Source organism: Cavia porcellus, unplaced genomic scaffold, assembly GCF_034190915.1.
Source record: "Cavia porcellus strain 051 isolate PalLab524CR breed Dunkin Hartley unplaced genomic scaffold, mCavPor4.1 scaffold_27, whole genome shotgun sequence".
NCBI lineage: Eukaryota > Metazoa > Chordata > Mammalia > Rodentia > Caviidae > Cavia > Cavia porcellus.
In genome coordinates this window covers 41535669-41555211 of record NW_026947510.1, presented here as the reverse complement: position 1 = coordinate 41555211, position 19543 = coordinate 41535669, and the positions used below count along the sequence as shown (strand labels likewise).

The following is a 19543-nucleotide window of genomic DNA, read 5'->3' as shown; positions in this document are numbered from 1 at the left end:
GCGCTAAGGTCATGGGTTCAGTCCTCTACTACTGTCAAAAACTGGGGTGTTGCCAAAAGATAAGGAAGCAAGAAGGTAATGAAAATGGGTCAAAAGTGCAAGAAAGAGAAAGAAATTTCCCCAACATTTCTCAATTAAAAATAAAATTTCTACTTTAATGTTGCTGTCTATTCATCAAGATCAATTATCTTTTATTAAATTGACTTTCAACAGCTCTGCTAAAGAAAATTTTTAGATTAGAGGAGAAACTAAAATTTCTATTTACTTCTTGTTTCTGCAAATATACTGCTGTCAGAATCCTTGAAATTCAACAGTGGCCCACAGTTATCTTGAAAGGAGCAATGACCATACACCCTGAAATCAGTGTTGATGTGTTTCACTCCCTCCTCTAATCAGTTTAGTTTTATCCCATTGAAGAGGCACAGATCCTCTGAGGATCATCTCAGTATCATTCAACACGGAATGAAATACTCACTCTGGGGTCTTGAAACTATACACTAATGCTACAAAGACCAGCAACTTGCAAAAGAAATTGCCTCCTCATCTTTATATCTGCAAATTAGTTATTTAAGATAAATCTGAAGCATATCAAAATTGTTCAATCTAATAAATTACAAAATGCTCAAGTGGATGTTTAAAACAAATAATTTCAGAAGGATTGCCGAGCTTTGCAGCAACTTTTTTTCTTGTATGTATTCAACACCATAGAATCATGAAGACAAAAAAATTACCAATCGTACATTCCCAGTTATTTGCAGTTCCCAATCTGTATTTAAAAGTAGACTAAAGAAACATATTTTCACTGCTGCTTCAATTTTCCTTAATCACTGGTATTTGTTTTGCTTTAGTGCTTTGCTCTCTGACTTTCCATGTGAGAGGTGCTTTATATATTCAATTTGCTAGTGAGCTATGAGATGTAAGGAGCCTTAATGGTGAATTTGACAACTGTAGATTTTTATTCCTTTTATTTTTTACAGATATATATATATATATATATATATATATATATATAATTTTAACCTTAATTATCTATGGCTTATCTTGTTCATGGATCAACAAAGATATATGCAAAATATAACTACACTAGGTAGCTGTTTTAGAAAATTATACAATCAAATAGATTTGGACTATTTGTTAAAATACATTTAGCATTTTATGTGAAATCTCTTCCTACACAGAGACATTCAGCACTATAATTCTTTGGTTTCTAACTACCTTTCCCAAGATTTAAGTCTCAGAATAATTGTAATTTTCTTTGACCCTGTTTGGAACAATTCACTTTCTATCACCATATGGTATACTCAAAATCCACAGGGTCCTCTTGGATTTTCTCAGCAATGCTTAATGTTAAAAAAGCAAGGGCATATGTTCTTCAAGATTGAAAGGACCCTCATATTACTATTACTTCCGGCTTCTCAGTTGCTGCAGCTACAATTCAAGTGTACAACATGAAAGAATAACCTGAGGCTCAGCCTAGAAACTCTGTCTTAGAAAATTCCAGCTTTGTACCTCATCCATATTATGATAAATAAATTTCTGTTAGTGGGCCACTGTAAACTGGTTTGCCCTGCATGGCCATGCCTGGCACCTTACTACTTGCAATTATCAATTATTGAGGTTTTTTTTTCTTAATCGGTCCGGGGATTGAACTCACGACTGCCTGCTTGCAAGGCAGGTGCTTACGCTGCTGAGCTAAATCCCCAGCCCCCAATTATTGAGTTTTTAAATTATTGAGTTTAATTGAATGATTTTATAATAGACACCATATTATTAATCACTTAATTATTTACTATTTATTCATTGTGGTCCTACCACTGTGCTTGGTGCCATTGAGATGGAGTAGAAATAAAGAATAAGATTTTGTCATCCGCAGCTTTGGCAATCTATAAATTACAGAGGCAAACTAACAGATGTGAGACAATTGGAGAGAATGGACATTTGCTTTCAAAGTTCAGAGAACATATTCTGAAAGATCGCTGAACGAAAATATGGAGACTTGCTATGAAACTTTGAAAGTGAGACAGGGGAACCTAAGGCACATGAAAATTTTCACAGACAAATATGAGTGAATGCCTTTTTGGGGCAGTGAGGAAACCAGCATAATTTGATGTTTCTTTTCCAAATATATGTCACATATCTACCCACTTCAATCCCTTCCCCTTGCCTCCACTCTGGTCACTATTACTTGTCATCTAGACTATTACAATAAATATGATTAGTCCATTTACCATGGCTACAGTTCATAGAATTGACACAATAATCTTTTCGTGTTTGTGCTTAAAGATCAGATTTTACCAGGCTCCTGTTGGTTCCTTTGAAATGACTTCTGAATGCATGGAGAATAAAATCCAAACTCCTACCAGGTACACAAGGTCCTAAATAATCTGAACAAGACCTGCTCCATCTTCTCTTCCTGTATTTTACCCTGGCTTACTAGCCTCAAACTAATAATAGCAATATAATTAATAATGGATGAACAAAAGATAATTTCAAACACCCAAATATAGATTAATAAGAAAATAATAGCAAGATAAATTTGATTTTACATGACTTAGCTCAATTCCTCTTTTTATTTCCCATTCTCTTAACCTCCCTTCAACCACTCCGCCCCTCTTTATTTACAAAAGCTTTGCTTCGTTTTTTCCTTCTTTTCTTTTTTGTCTTTTCTCTTCCTTCCTTTCCTCTTCCTTCTTCCCTTGTTCCCCTTCCCAATTGAGCATTTTCTTCCTTTTTCATAATCTAGTATACATCCTGGTCCTTCTTTACAACAATTTAAGTTGCTCACACTGTGGAAATAATGAGATATTTACACATATGTGTTTGGTTTATTTCACTTACTACAGTCTGAAGGTTCATCCATTTACCTATAAATATATCAAATTTATCCTTTTTTATGGCCAAGTAGCAATCTACTGAATAAAAAAACTAAAAGCATGTCTTTTTTATCCATTCACAAGTTAATGGGCATTTGGGCTGTTTCCAAGATTTAGCTGTTATAAATTGTGCTTCTATACACGTGAATGTATGTATATCCATGTGGTGTGACTGTTTCTACATCATGCACTATTTCTACATCAACGGGAATCAATCTCGGGTAAATTCAAGTCTTCACCCATTCAGTTATTGCACTTGTTGGACTGTACCACAAACAAATCTGGAAAAACTACACAAATCACACAGACTGTGATCACATTAAATTCATGAGGTCAAAGTGGTCCATTTCCACTGCCCAGCATTTATACAAGATGTGATTGACATATACAAAGAGTTTTTAAAAATACTTATTAAACTAAAAGATATTAATCACCTTGAAAAAGTCTCCCTTGCTTTGACACACTTATCCTATCATCTGCCACTTTCCGCAACAGCTGTGAAAGTCTTCTTTCACGTCTTTACGGGGTACCTTTAGAAATATGGTGAATGCTGTTGTCAAGTGCCACCCAGTGGAAAGTGTGCCTTCAGCCTCCTAATTCACCTCACCTGGCATCATGTCATTTCTGGTTTGTCCCCAAAGGCAAAATAACTATGAAAAGATGAACGCTTTGAATCAGTTAAGAACATTAAGCCAGCCATGACAGCATAACCAAAGACACTCATGAAAGAAGACTTCCCCAACTGCTTGAGAAACTGGCAAGCTCCAAGAGATAAACATGTTTGAAGTGAGGATCAGTCAGTATCTTGAGAGAGATTAATAGTGATGTGTCTTTTACTGTAATACATTTTTAACAATTAAATAGTTCCAAATCTCTCTCCTCCTTTGGATGATGATTTCTAAACTTTTCTTTTGTTTTCAAATCTCAATATCTCTTTCTCATAGCAGCTATAACAGTTGACTTTACTTCTTTCACTTAGAGGGGTAAAAGGACAGAACGCAGGGAGAAAGGGGAAAGAGAAGGAAAGAAGGAAGGAAGGGAGGAAAGAAATTAGTTAGAAATGTGGTAGGCTCATCATAGGATGGCTCCTGGTAGACCATCCTTTGGCATAAACGCACCCTCCTGAGAAGCAATACAGCGTGTTACCTGTGGCAAAGATAATGAACATCACTCCTCTGATTATGTTTTCTGGCAAAAGTGAAAAGATTTTGCAGAGGTCATTAAGGTCTTTAATCAGTTCCTTTGAGTTAATCAAGGAGAGATTATCCCACATAGTAGTAATCCAATCAAGTGAGCCATTTAAACTTCAGTGATAATGTCAGTGTATGAAAACATTAATCTATTGGTGTTTGCACACTATATAATTAAATGAGTTTTATTGCATTTAATTTTACATCAATAATTTTTTTTTACTTTCACATCAAGTTCCCTCCTTTGCTATAGGATTTTAGTGACAGATGTAGACTCAATTAAACATTGAGAGGTAGAGATTATTTCTGTCAAACTTTCAGACCACAGTATGAGAGTAGGTACATATTTATGATAGTAATTCAGTGTTTGGGAAAAGAAACTGAAGGGTTTATCCAAATGTCATTCATTTATTTGGTTTAATAGCTGAGTTAAGCTAGGCAATGCTGAATTTTCTGTGGTTTCCTGTACTTTCCTGTACAAAATTGGAATATATTTGAATAGTTGACTCAGCAATCAGCTTTTCTAGGTCCATAAAGCTGAGAGGGCAAGGTGCATGCTTCCTCAGATGCACCAAAGAGTTAAGTAGTTTGCATAAAGGTCATTGGCCTACAGGACCTAAAATATTTACCATCCGACTGTTTCCCAAAAAAAAGTTCATCTGCCTCTGATTGAGATAATGAAGTACACTTTTAGTGTATTTAACACGCCACCACTTTATAGCTTACTTTTGAATAAAAGCATTAAAGATAGTAATTATCATTTAAAATGACTCTGTAATATTCTCGATTTTGTCTTTCTCATACACCAGGTTTCACTGGCTCACGAACTTAACCGCAACTGTCGTGTTTCTGGGAATTTCTTATATCCAATACTCACGGCCCTGGGCCTTTATTTTGTTTACTCCTTTCGTGTCTGCACTGATGGCTCTGATAACTCTTCATATGGTATACTATAAGCTGGTTTATCAGCCAGAAAAATGTAAGTAAATCATACTCTACATAAATTTTTTTCTTGATATGCCTCCTTTCTGGTTTCCCTGTAGCTTCTTTGAACCCACAGAATTTGAAGATTCTTCCAATTATTATACTTGATAGCAACAGACTTGCAATAATATTTATAATCTCTTTCTTCTTTTATTCTTGCTTTGTGGAGAAAGTATTTTAATAGGGTAATATTTCAAATGAAAGGTAGAAAATAATTCATAAGTATACTTCATCTATCTAGCTCTCATCTTTGACTATTACCATTTTATGGCCACTGACTTTTTATTCATCTCAGTCTGAAAATTCAAAGCGGGAACTATTATAAAATTTCATCAGTGTATCTAGCTATACATGCTTACATTTAATGTATATTATATAATTTGCTAATATATATACATAAAATCAAGAGCTTTTTAAAAACAATAACAGTATCATTATCATTCATATACATATGTGTGGAGGGAGAAGTTTTTAATTTAAAATAGTTTTAAGTTATACATAAAAATCTTACATATCTGTGATATATCTTATGATATATAGATACATATATATGCATATTATAACATTTAGATTAAAGGAACTTATCCCCATAAGCATCTATCATTCCTTTATGGTAATAGCTTTTTAAATGCCCAATGCATCACTGTTGGCTGTAGTCACCATACCATACTGTGCAGTAAACATCAGGCTTTGTTCTGAAGTATAGCTTACTATCGACTGATCCATCTTCCATGTCTCCCTTCCCTCCACTCTCTCCAGCCTTCTGTACTTATTATTTTATTCTATGAGATCAATTGTTTAGCTTCCACACAAGTGTGGTCATGCAGTGGATACCTGCTTTCCCTACCCTGTTTGTTGAAAAGTCTGTCCATTACCCATTGCATAGTTTGACACACTATTGAAAAATCATTTGTCCATATGCACACAGGTGTATTTCTGGGCTTTCTCTTCTGTTCCATGAACCTATATGTCTATCTCTATAAAAAGAGCACACATTTTCTATTACTGTTGCTTTGTTGTGTGTTTTTAAATCAGGAAATATAAAGTATCCAACCATTGTTTCTCAAAATGTCTTCTACCATTCAAAGTCCCCTGAGATTTCAGATGAACTTTAATATTTTTAATTTGTGCAAAAATATGTTGGTAGTCTTGGATATGGATTGAGCTGTATCTATAAATCACTTTGGGTAGTATGAATGCATGAACAATATTAAATCTTCCTATTCATGAACATGAGATTCCTTTCCATTTATTTATATCTCCAAATTGTTTTAAAATTTTTGCATTTTAAAGTACATAAACTTTTGATGTACTTGGTTAGGTTCATTTATAATTATCTGTCTTTTTGATGAGATAATAAATGTCATTAAAAACCTTTTTTGAAGATTAATGTTGCAATTTGTACAAATAAATTTTTTGTGGTTGTTGGTGTTTTATCTTGAAACTTTGTAGAAATCATTGATTGGTTCTAATATTGTGTGTGTGTGTGTGTGTGTGTGTGTGTGTGTGCATGTAGTGTGTTGAATTCAATAAAAGAAGATAGTGACATCTCTGAATAAGCATAATTTTATTTTTTTATTTTATAGCTTTATTTTTTAAGAACTCTGAGTATCATGTTTAAAAATAGGTGCTAAAATGGCATCTTTGTCTTGCTCCTCATCTTATAGGAAAAAGTCTGTAATCTCAGTGGAGAATGTTCTATGGGCTTTTCATACATGATGTTTATTATATTAGTAAGTTTTCTTCTATTCGTACTGTGTTACGTGATTTTTGTCATCAAAAAGCACTGCTTTTTGTCAAAGGTCTTTTTCTGCATCCACTGATATGATCCCATGCTTTTGTCCTTAATTTTTAATGTGATGTATTACATTTTCATTTCATAAAAAAACACAAATTTTTATAACCAAATAATAACTATATCGATTACACTGTATATCCAAACCCAGTTTTTTCAAGGCAAAAAATTATGACAATCAGAGGTATACTGGTTAATTTTTATATGTTGAGCCATCTCTGCATTCTAGATATAAATTCCATTTGGTTGTCCTTTGTGACCTTTCACTGTGCCATTGAATTTCTCTTATTTTGTGTAGTAAATTGGAATGAATATTTATCAAGAATATTTATCTGTAGTTTTTTATTTTATCTTTGACTGATCTGGTACTGGGGCAGTACTGGACCTCATACAATGTTTTGAAAAGTTTTTATCTCTAGATTCTTTGGAAGAATTTTAAAAAGATTGATGTTAACTCTTGTGTAAGTGGTAGAATTCTCCAGTGAAGTGTTTTAGACTTGGGCTTTTGTTTGCTATGAGCGTTTTGATTATTGCTTCAATCTTCTCACTAGTTTGGGTCTTTTCAGACTTCTTGTTTCTTCACAATTCAATTCCACTAGATGATATTCTTCTGGGAAAGTGTCCATTTCTTTTAGTTTATACAATTTGTTGGTATATACAGTAATTGCTTGCAGTGGTCTCTTTTAATCCTTTTTATTTCTGTGGCACTAATTGCAGTATCCTTTTTTATTTCTAATTTTAGCTCCTTGAACATTTTCTTTTTCTCTTAGCCTGAGTACAGGTTGTCAATTTTGTTGACTTTCCAAAAACACAAAAACTTGTTTTTATCATGTTTCTCTATGGTTTTTCCACGCTCTATTTTGTTTATCTCTCTTCTATTTTTACTTCCTGCCTATTTCTGACTTTGACTTCAGTTTGCTTTTGTTCCTCTAGTTTTTTGAGTGTTGTTTAAATTTTTGATTTGCAATCTTTCTTTTTCATGTAAAAATTAGCTATTAAAAATTCTCTTAATTCTTATTGTTTTGCTGCATCTCATAATTTTTCTTATGTTGTGTTTTTATATTCTTTGGTTTCTAGATATTTTCTAAATTCTTGTGTGAGTTCTTCAACCCACTGTTTAGGAATAGCTTTCTTTGTGATCTCTTTCATGACAATTTTTAGATTTTTATATCTGGGTCTATTAATCTTTAGTCTCTGATGAAAGTTGCAAATGTTAGTACTCATTTATGATAATTTTTTAAATTTGACTTCTTGTTATTCTTCCATATACAAGTTTTTTAAAATAATTTTTTATTTTAAAAAGGGTAAAATTTAGCACTACAGAACAGAACAAAATAGAACATAAAAAAGCAATGTAAGATACATAAATTTCAAAGCAAGACAATCAGAGACCTTCACTATCTATCATATTGTCTGTTTTCTTCCAAAAGTTAACCGTATCTTCAAATACAGAGAATTCGCATGAAACAACATAGTATAGAACTGGTCTGAACAAGATGAGGAAGGCGTTTTAGGTCTTGAAGATCAGACAACAGGGAAGTCAACAATGGCTGTCATTGTGTCTCTCATTCTCTTCAAAATAGCTATCCATACCGTCATGTATGTTGAGATTAAACAAAACAAAACAGGCTAAAATCACTCGGAACAAAGAATAATAGTATTTCTGGATTTCACATCATGATGCTATGGGATCATCACTGGGTACTTAGTGTCTCTTTTTCTTCAACATATTTGTTCATTTCATCATGCATTATATAATCAGTTCTCATAAACTGTTTATAGGTTCTACACATGCATGAATCTCTACATGTATTTCTATCCTTTCTGTATTAGAGAGAGAAACAAAAGACAAAACAAAACATATTCCTATAAAAACATGAAATAAAATAGTCATATAAAACCACAGTACAAGATATTCTACAATGGTTACTATGTTGTCTCTTGTTATCTTCAATAGAATTGCATATATCGTCAGGCATAGTACAATTGAATATAGCAGTACATAACAGTATTAATAAAAACAAAACATTGTAGATAGTGTAAAACTTCAAATGCAGGTAACAATCAAACCAGAATGGGTATCCTAGTGAATCTTGTCATCTTCAGTGTAGTTGCCTATACAGACTTGATACTATCAATCATAACAGATTTGAATAAAATCTGTCAAGCAGCAATCTAACAAACCATATTCAACTAAGATCAGTCTGGAAAAACAGTACAAGTTATACAGGGCTTCAGATTAAGTTAATAGGAAATTAAGGATGATTACCAAACTATATCCTGTTATTTTTGGGATAGCTGTCTGTGCCCTCAAATCTAGTGCAAGTAGACAAACTGGAACAGAGTATAATCTGTCTAAACAGAGCAGTGTGAGTAATGAGGTTTTAAATCCTAATACACTATTAACAATATCCTCTGCCTTCTTTTTTTAGACCATTTCACTCCCATAGGGGTACACTGTGCATTTTGGGTCCCACCAACTCCCTCAGTTTTTAGATTGCAGGGGCAACCTGCTATTTAAGTGGTTCCAAATCTTCTTACTCTTGGACTTGATCTCAAGTTGCATTCCTTTATCTACAAAAGTCTGTCTTTCTAACTTATCAGCATGGGCTGGTCAAGTTGCCCCTATTACTCTCTGGTTCCCTATCACATAGAGCATTGTTTTCTCATATTTGATTTTTGGCCCATAAACACTTTTTCAGGTTATTATATTTCCTATACAGAGCATCTCAGTGGATTCTATCTTCTGATCTACTCTGCCTGGGTTTCTTTTTCTTTTTTTTATTGTATCAAGGCCATCTGTCCTAGAGATTATAGCCAATCTTCTCTACCTCATTTCTGCTGTGCTATTTTTCTGCTATTAGCTGTCTGCTTTTCTCCTTCATTCCACTTTCTGCCCCATTCATTGAGGCCTCTCTGCCACTATTCTTGAAATCCCGGTACTTTTTCTCTCTCTCTCTCTAGAATGTCCTTCAATATTCTCTGTAGAGTTGGATTGGTGTTTGCAAATTCCCCCAGTTATTCTTTGTATTGGAAGCATCTTGTTTCTCAATTAATTTCTAGAGACATTTTTTCAGGGTACATCAATCTGGGCTGGAGGTTATTTTCTTTCAGGGCTTGGAATACTTCGTTCCAAACTCTTCTTGATTTGACGGTTTGTGTCAAGAAGTCTGCCATGATTTTGATGGGTTTTCATTTATAGGTAATAGGTTTCTTTTCTGTGATGGCTTTTAATATTCTGTCCTTATATTGAATTTCTGGGATCTTGATTATTATATGCCTGGGTGTAAGTCTGTTTTGGTTGTAGGTGGCTGGAGTTCTGTATGCCTCAAACATCTGAGTATCACTTCCTTTTCATAGGCTTGGGAAGTTTTGCTTAATTATTTCGGTGAATAGCCTTTGTATTTCCTTTGTTTTTACCCCTGTTTCTTCATTCACATTCTTTATTCTTAAGTTATAGATCCTCTTATCATCTTCTAGCTTTCATATTGTTACTGCCTGTTTCCTTGTTATTTTTAAGAGATCTTTCCTTTCATGATCACACATTGCAAACCTGTCTTCAAATTTTGATAGTCTATCCTTAGTGTCTTTCAAGCAGCTTTGCCAGCTTTCAATGGAGTTTTTAATTTCCTGGTAATCTCTTTGAATCTGCTTCATGTATTCTAGGTTTTCTTTATATTCTTCATCAAACATTTCTCTCCTTTTTTGTGTGTTCCTCCACTCTTCCATCTGTGTCTTCTTGAGAAGTGCTTAGCATTTCTTTTATTACTCTATTTATATCTTGCTTTAGTAGATTAAATATTTTACTTTTGAGCTTGTGCTACAAGGTCCCAAAGATATCTCCTTATGTCCACTGGTGCCATGTCTGATATTACATGTTTTCTGCCCTCAGTCTCTTTTGTATTTACCTCTCCTGGATCAATGTTCTCAGGGTTGGGGGTTGGGGATTTTTTCTTATTTCTTTCTCGTCATGTTTTTTATTTCTTCCATACAGGTGTATAGAGGAGGTTCCGGCCCCTTTCCATGTGGTTATGTTTCTTCTGAAGCATGCTGGCTAGGGATTTCTGCCCTCTCCAGTTTGCTGTTGGTCATTGAGGTGCAAACAGGGGTGGAATATGCTGGTCCCTCCCCTCCAGTTCAGTCAACCTGTGTGAGCCTTCACTGTGTTAGTTGTGTCACTCATATGGAATTGGTTTGGGATGACTTATTTGGGTCCCAGCCAGGGTATGACCCAGGCCAAGCAGATCTCACCAATCTGGTCTGGGAAGGGAACAACCTACTGAAGTCACTACTGTTCCTTGTTCCTGCCTGTCCTGCCCATTTCCAACATGTCCTCCAGTTGGTTCCCCCTTTCCTATGGGAGGGTCTTATTCCCAGCACTCACCACAGGTCAGTGCAGGTCCCTTGCCAGATCTGTTCTCCATTGGGCTCGCCAACCTCCGACTTCAGCGTGACCTTGGCTCCACTGAGTCACAGCAGTGAGTTCGGGTGGCTCTGGCAAGACCACTGTGGCCTCTAATTTTAGCTTTTCCAATAGTAGCCCTGGGACTGGGTGTTTGACCAGCTCTTTTCCCTTTAGTTTCTTCCTGAATTGAGAGGATCCATCTCCCTCTGTCCAGACCTCTTCACAATATTTTATTCAAGCATCTGAGTTGTCTCTCTCAGGGAGCCTCTGTTTTCTGCTGCTTATCAATCCACCATCTTTAGCTCCACCTCCCCATATAAAAGTTTTAAAGAATCCTTTGTTTCATCCTTTTTTGGAACTTATATTGATAGTAAAATTTACCAGTCTACTCTCTTATTGTTTCTAGACTTTGAGTCATGGTAGAAAAGTCTACTCACTTTCAGCTTATAAAAGAATTCATTAATATCTTTAATACTGATATTATTCATTTTTTCTCTAATGTTTACACCTCTGATACATTGGAAATTAGAGAAAAATTTCAGAATAAACCCAATTATATGCATTACTATTAAATTATTCCAATTGCTCTTAAATTTAAAAACATGCTTTTCATATTGACTTGAAAAGCAATCCTCATGGCATACTGTCCCTTGCATTTATGGAATTTCTACAATTTTCTTGCTGAACTTTCCTTGAAATAGGGTGTTTTTATTGTTAATTTGAATACAGAAGTCAAACATAATCTAACTGGCTTGCTGATGACATTACAGAAAGTAGCCAGAACCATAACTCAACTTTTTTCCCTTAGACTTGAACCCATTTTCTTATACTACATACTGAGACTCTGAGGCACAGAAAATATTCCCCACAGAAGCCCCACCATTGTTTCTTAGAGCTCTGTGGGCTATGAGCCACCCCTTGGTGGTGCATGTCCACCTGGAAATATAAAGGAGGGGGTCAAGATGCATAAGGTCTCAAAATATAAGAAGGTTATTTGATTTTTCATTAAAAAATTATTTTCATATTTTACTGGGTGTCTAATTATTTAACAATTTGGGGTTCTATGAGTATACATACGCATATGTGTACATATATACACACATGAAATATATGTATATATTATTTTTTTATTCAAATCATCTATAGAACTATCCTACATTTATTCATTTGGTTCCCATATCCTGTTTTCTGGGGTTTTGTTTTTCCTTTTTTTGAGACAGTTTAACTGTGTTACAATTCAGGCTGGCCTGAACTCACTATGTAATCCAGGCTGATCTCAAACTCACAGCAGTCCTCCTGTCTCAACCTCCTGAGTGCCATAATTATAGGCATGTGCCACCACCATGCTCAGCTTCTGCATTTTCTTAAAACCGTGTCCATCCAACTTTACCATGTGATAAGGCAATGTTTCTCTGGACAATAATAAGAAAAAATATTTATTAACTGCAAATACAATTAGCATTCAAAAATATACATCAGTAGTTTCCTTTACAACAGGCTGTACAATACAGTAAATATCTGGGTGTTGTTTGTTGCTTGTTTTTGTTTGCTTTTCACTGTTTCCAAATTATTAGTTCCCTGAATTATGGTGAAGTAAAAGCCTATCTTCTCTCTAGTGAAACATATAATCCTAATTTTGGCTTCGTCTCATCTGATGACTAAATTGGAAATTCTTCAAAGCTGTAATTCAAAGCCATAGGTGACCTTAAAGAAATGATTTTTTATATGCTACCTTTTATTTTAAGGTAACTTTTCAAATGTGGACCGTGCATTCCATTATGTTTGGCTGTCAAGCACAGTCTTCATTTGCATTTCTTCACACTGCTATAATTTTGAGAACTGGCAGGTGACCAAAGGAGGAAAAATGTGCATCTACCATCTAGAGTGCAAGGTAGGCTTTTTTATTATAATTAAGTAGCATAGATATTCACGATCAGATCCAGGTCAGAGAAGCAGAACATCACAGACAAGGACTTAAGCGTACAAAGAACAGAAAAATTGCCTCCTTAAAGGTTTTTTTAAATAGTAATGGCTACGATTTTTAAGTTTTTCAATAAAACGTTTAAAATAGCTCATCTGTTTTATTTTAAAATGTGCACACCTGATGCATCCACCGTGGGCATTTAAACCAGGGCTTGAAGTTACACTTGAATTTTTATTCCATCTTTTTTCTAAGTTCTCACTTCTGTTCCTGATGCACAAAAGCAATGAGAATTATAATGATGGTGGATTTTTTTTAAGGCTGAGGCTACATGAGACCAAAATTATTTGTGTAACTGTCATGAGTTTACTATTAAGTCTAAAGGATTAATCCAAAGAGGAGGCATGATGTGAAGACGTAGGCAATTTCAACAGAAAACTCATCCTGTCACTCAGTGGTAACTATCCATTGCCACTCTGCTTGGCAGACAGGTTACTGTGTAGTTTCTTTTTTATTAGGACACTTTGCAGTACATAATGATGACATTTATCATGGAGACTTGTACATGTACCTAACACATCCCAATTTTTTTGTCCTCATCTCCTATCCTGCCTCCCTGTTCCCACTGATTCTTCTTCCTCTCCGCATTTGCAAAAACTAGTTACATGTTTTTCAAATTTTTAAAATCCTTTTCCCCCTCCTTCCCCCATCCTGCCTCCATTTCTCCTTCCCTTTCCCATTTGAAAATGATTTTCCTACTTCTTAATATTGGTCTTTTCTTTTTTTCCTTTTTTACACTTTGGGCTTCTCATATTAGGAAACAAATGATATTTCAGCTTGTGCATCTACCAGGTATGATGGTGCATGCCTGTAATGCAAGCACTCAGGAGGCTGAGGCAGGAAGATCACCCTAAGTTTGAGGCCAGCCTGGGCTACATATCAAGTTCAAGATCAGCCCACACTACATAGAGAGACCCTGTCTCAACATAAAATATAAAAATAAAAGTAAACTTGTGTGTCTGATTTATTTCACTTAAAATTATGTTCTCCAGGTGCATCCATTTACATAAAAATGCCACTACTTACATCTTCTATAGATTATTAGCTTGCTCTCTTTGTAGATAAATTTAAATTTATTACTTCATTGATTTCCTCTTCTTTCAACAATGGCAGCACATTGTCTACCTCTTCTCAGTCTCTTCACTTGCTTTTCTCCCTTGATAATTCCCTAACTGGTATGGAAACCAAGCATTCAGTCTCTCTCTTCTTTGCCCACTATGTCCTGTGAACCAGCCACATACATATTCAGTTTCATATTGGCATCTCTTCTCACTTTGGGAGGCATACATTCTACATTTTGCTTGATATTTTAATTTTGTTATATAATAATTTCTGAAGCTTAACCTGAGCAAAACTCAACTCCTTATTCATTACTGCAAACTGCCTCCACCGATGTTTTCTCTGTCTCAGTAAATCACTGCTACTCAGTTGTATAAGAGGAGAAAATGTAGTTGTCTTCAAATATTCTCATTTCTTTATACTCTTCCCACATCATAATTTCCATTAATTTTTCAAAGGCAAATTTGCACTAATCAGTTTTCCTGTTGATGGAACAAAATACTTGACAATATAATTTAAAACAGGAGAGGTTTATTTTGGCTCATGACTTCAGAGGTTTTAGCCCATGATTGACTACTTCAAGGCAGGAACATCATAGCAGAATGGCATAGTGGAGCAAAGCTTCTCCCTTCACGCATGCTGGGAAGTAAAGATTGGAAAGAGCCATAGAAAAAAGGACCAGATGCCAGATATAGTTCCAAGATCACTCCTTGATGACCTCCCTTCTCCAACTAGGCCTTACCTCCTACAAGCCTATTCAGCCATGAACTCATAAACGGATTACCCACTGCTGAGGTTTGTGCTCTAACAATCCAGTTCACTTTCCAGGAGGCTCTTAACCCAGTTGCATTGACAATCGAGTCATTGGCACAATATGCTATTGATATGTCACCACTATCTCCTGCATGTCTCCCAGTTTCCTCACTTGTCCCCCAACATCCTCACACTGCCATAACTCTAGAATAACTTTTCTAAAATATGCAGTATATAGTATCTCTATTATTTTGAAGACTTCTTTATGGTTTTCCATAATACTGCAGATAAACGCCAAGCTCTTAACTTTGGTCCAAGTGGTCTGACTCCTGACCACCACTTAGACCTCATCTTCTCCTCCCTCTTCCCATTGAGTCACTGTTTCACTGTCCTTTCCTCTTCCTGAGTCTCTAGTTTATTTTTACCCCAAGATATGCTTGGCATATGTTTCCTCCAAGTGTTCTTGCCTATTTTTAATCATTCAGTCCTCAGTTCAGATGTCACATACCCTATATAGGTCTCTACTATTTAAGGCCATTTTGTTTCATTGTAGATATTTTCCATGTAATGACTCCTCAACCACAAAGAACACTTAGGAGTTAGTGGATTTTGTTCTTTGCTGTAATCTCAGACTCTAGAGAAGCCTTGGGGTTAAAGTAGATACTCAGTAAATATTGTGAAAGATGAATGAATGAATGAATGAATGAATGATTACATTCATATTTCTTTGTCATCAATTACATTGACTTACTGAGCTAGCTGGAGTAATTTTAGATCCATTCATACTTAGTCATTTCCTGTATCTTTACCACTTTGTTTTCACAGCTTCATACCACCATATCAGATACGTTTTGTCCAAACAATCTCATCTTTCAAAGTGTATATTCAGCTGACAACAGTACAACACAAAGGCTGGTCCACAATGCAGTGCTGATCTGTGAACTGCTTGTTTTTGGTATTAACAAAATATATACAGATCCTGATATACCTGATGTATAAAATATTTATGTAAAGGTGCATTTTGTGTCTGTTCAAGCTAATGAAAATTCCAGTGCTTATAGTCTTCTATCTTTATTTCATTTTTTAGGTATTTTATTTTGATTGTACTTTACAATCATACCCACACTTGGGAAATTTTTAAAAACGCATTTTTAACACAGTTTTGAGAAGTACCAGTCTAAGTTATCCTTCTATAGAATAATATGTAATACTGCTTTATTTAATAAGATTAGCAAGGATTAGTAGTAGACACAATTTTATTTTGTAAAAAATTAGTGATTTTTAATACAAGACAAGTAATTGTGTGTGCAAAAACATACTCAGTACAATTTCCTGGTTTTTAAAAAAAATAGAGGGGTAAAATAGTCTTTCTTACTCCAAATATGTCTTCTAATAATAAAGCCTATTTGAAAACACAGAATAATCAGTACCAATGTTAATAATAATACTATTATCCATACATGTTTTGCAAGAGTTGAAGAGTTACAAAGGCAAGATTGTAAGGGAATCACCTATAGTTAAGTCTTCTTGCCCAGGCATGGTCAAATGTAGCCTCTAAATTATTCATCAATACAATTCTCCAGTTTCATCTTGCTTAAACCTTAAGTAAACTAATTGAGGAAACCTAGGAAAGTCCAAAGACGGAAGAGTTCTTTCTGTAATAATCATAAGCAGCCCCTATTACTCCTTGTCTAAAGGACACAGATCTTGACTACAGATAGATGCTTCTGTCCCCTTGGTTTTAGCAGTCCCTGGACCTTCACCGATGTCTGGCAATTTTGACCAAGGAGAAGCAATGATGACTATAGATATGAGCCTACTTTTTGCCAGCAATTATCCCAACATACTTCCACATGACCTAAACACACTTCACAAAGGCCACCAAAAAGCCACAAGTGTAATCATTCTTGGTCACTACCAATTTGGGCTGGATTTGATTCAGTGACTTAGAGGTGAAAGGCTCCATATTCAATTACCAAGCCCCAAGCTTTCTCAATTAATCAAAAGATGACATAATGAGTCTACCACAATGCTCTAGAGAAAGACCAGATCAAATCAATATAACCAGCTTCCTAACCATAAAAAGAAACATTATAAACATTCTTTATTTAAATACATAAGCCAATGTTCTATGGCATTTAATTGAATTAGTTTAGAATGTGTGTCATCTAAAATTATTATGATTAGAAATTTGAATAGACTCAAGATGATGATCAAACTATATTTTGAGTGTCTATCATGGACTTCTTCAGAGAAACTTAAATGGTTTTGCATTCATTATCCCATTTTTCCTACAGGGTTTGGAGTCTGTATAATCTGTAAAGGCATCTATGTGGTCAAAAGGAATGCTAGGAAAAAGCAGAACAGTGTCACAGATGACTACTAACGTGTGTGGGACTCTTATCTGTCATAGTATCAGGAAGTCCTAATGGAGTCAAAAAAGAAAAATCATAAAGGAAGCAACAATGAGGTTACAAATCATGTTCCAACAGTAAGAATCACAGCAAGTAACTGTGAACAACCAAGGAAATAAAATGTTTCTGGTGTCAAAGTGACAAGCATATAAACCCAAAGGAAACTACTGGAAAAGTCAAAAGCCAGCTAATCCAATTTGAACTTTTACTAATGCTATCAACATTCATAAAGTCATTTAAAGAGTTCAAAGTTTAACCTTATGTCTGAAACTCAAGGATAAAGTCAAAGAGAACAATACCCTTCCCTTCATCTCTGTGTCAAAATAAGAAACCGCCTTCTACCTGCCACGTGCAGATTATTTATATAATGATTTATTTAAAAAACTAATCCTGGCTTTTTGTGTTAAGGATGTAAAAGAAAGTTCAAGTTATCTTATTCATTAATGAATAAGTTAGAGACTTCTGAGAGATTCTGAAAGTCTTTACTTTGGTGTTTTATTTTGTCACCTTTCTTTCCTTTTTAATATGTTTCCATTGATCTTAGCTTTTTCATTTTTTACATCAACTGTCAGGCGCCACCCTGGGCTGGTCATCAGGATGCCAGAATCCTTGTCAGAAGCTTGTTCCTTTGAATTCAACCCCTTGGGTGCTAAAACCTACTCAATCATTCTATTGCCTTCATCCTTGTCATTGTCATCTGATTGACATCCAGGAAAACTGAGGAGCAATACCTACACTAATGCATAGTATCTACAATTATTTGCAGGTTGCTCCCTCCTGATAATATTTGGGGTGTTTGTCAGTGCACTGAAAACAAGTTGCCTAGGTTACCATTTGAGCAGAGATGTGGCAAGCTGGTTGGACCATGCCAAGAAAAAAAATGGTGGTTGCTACAGTGAGCCTCACGTAGAAGACATGAAATTTTTCTTCACTCTTCTCCCCCTCTTCACTTTTCAAATCCTACACAGAATGTGTGTCATGCAGGTAAGGAACAGTATCAAGTACTATCACAAAACAGTGTAGTAACTGCCTGCTAATGTCATTAGTAGATCTGGACTTTATCCCCAATATCACTTCTACAAAGGCTTCTTATTCTTACAAGCTCTCATTTCAAAAACTAAGCAGAGTCAGGAAGAGCTGTATCTGAGGAACCCGTGGACAGGTGCTGCTTTTGTAGAATTGTAGGTGTCTGGTGATAGGCATCAACAATACTTCAGAATGCAGCTATAAGCAGAGTGAAAATATTAGATCTATAGGCAATTACCAACCCACCTATTAGCCAAAGGTGCTGCTTCCCTCCTTCACTAAATCTTTAAAAAGTGGTACTAACAAGTAGCTAAACTGCCTGATTTGAGTACCACCTCCACCATGCAGTTAGATATAAGCACTAATGAGCAAGTGATTGTCACCCACCCACTGGGTTAATTCCTTGGGGAATCGGGCTTATGCTGTGTGGAAATCAAAAGCAAAACTTCTAAGCTCAAAGTATCTTTTATAGACATACACGATTTTTAAATATTTGAATGTAGCTATGATCCAAAAGTAAATTATTTTTAGGGAAAAAATAGACGTTTATAAAAGTGTTTGAACAAACTTGGGACCTTCTTTGTTGCTAACTCCCAACTTGGAAGTCAGGAGCTGTATGCATCAGTGAGTAAACTACATTCTACCCGTCACGGAACAGAAAGGTGCAAAGAAATTTAAAGATTAACTTATTAGCAACCTCACTTGTTAAAGAGTAAGCAGGCGGATAGGCATGGTGGTGCATTCCCGTAATCCCAGCACTTGGAAGGTTGAGGCAGGAGGATTGTGGCAAGTTCAAGACCAGCCTGGGCTACAAAGTGAGCCCAACACCAGCCTGAACCACACAGTGAGACCTAGTCTCAAAAAGAAAAAAAAAAAAAAAAGAAGAGTAAGCAGGCTCCCACAAGTTAAGTGATTTTTGAGTGAGAAATGGGATGGCAGGTCACAGTTAATAACAGCAAAAGGAAAAGCAGAACAAACCTTCTTACTCTTAGAACAATGGCTGCTCCTGTCCACCAGGGTTGGCACACTACTAGTAGCCTCCAGCCCAAATTCAGTCCATGGC

General features: G+C 35.4%; 1 protein-coding gene across 1 annotated transcript in view; it reads left to right on the top strand.

Annotated features, from left to right (window-relative positions):
- The window catches only part of Slc15a5 (solute carrier family 15 member 5), an 87179-nt gene that overhangs the window by 10353 nt on the left and 57283 nt on the right, over window positions 1-19543 (top strand). Inside the window, exons 3-4 of the mRNA XM_063237580.1 lie at window positions 4873-5042; window positions 18221-18438. Coding sequence (XP_063093650.1) covers window positions 4873-5042; window positions 18221-18438 — 388 coding nt within the window. The remainder of the gene's footprint in view (window positions 1-4872; window positions 5043-18220; window positions 18439-19543) is intronic.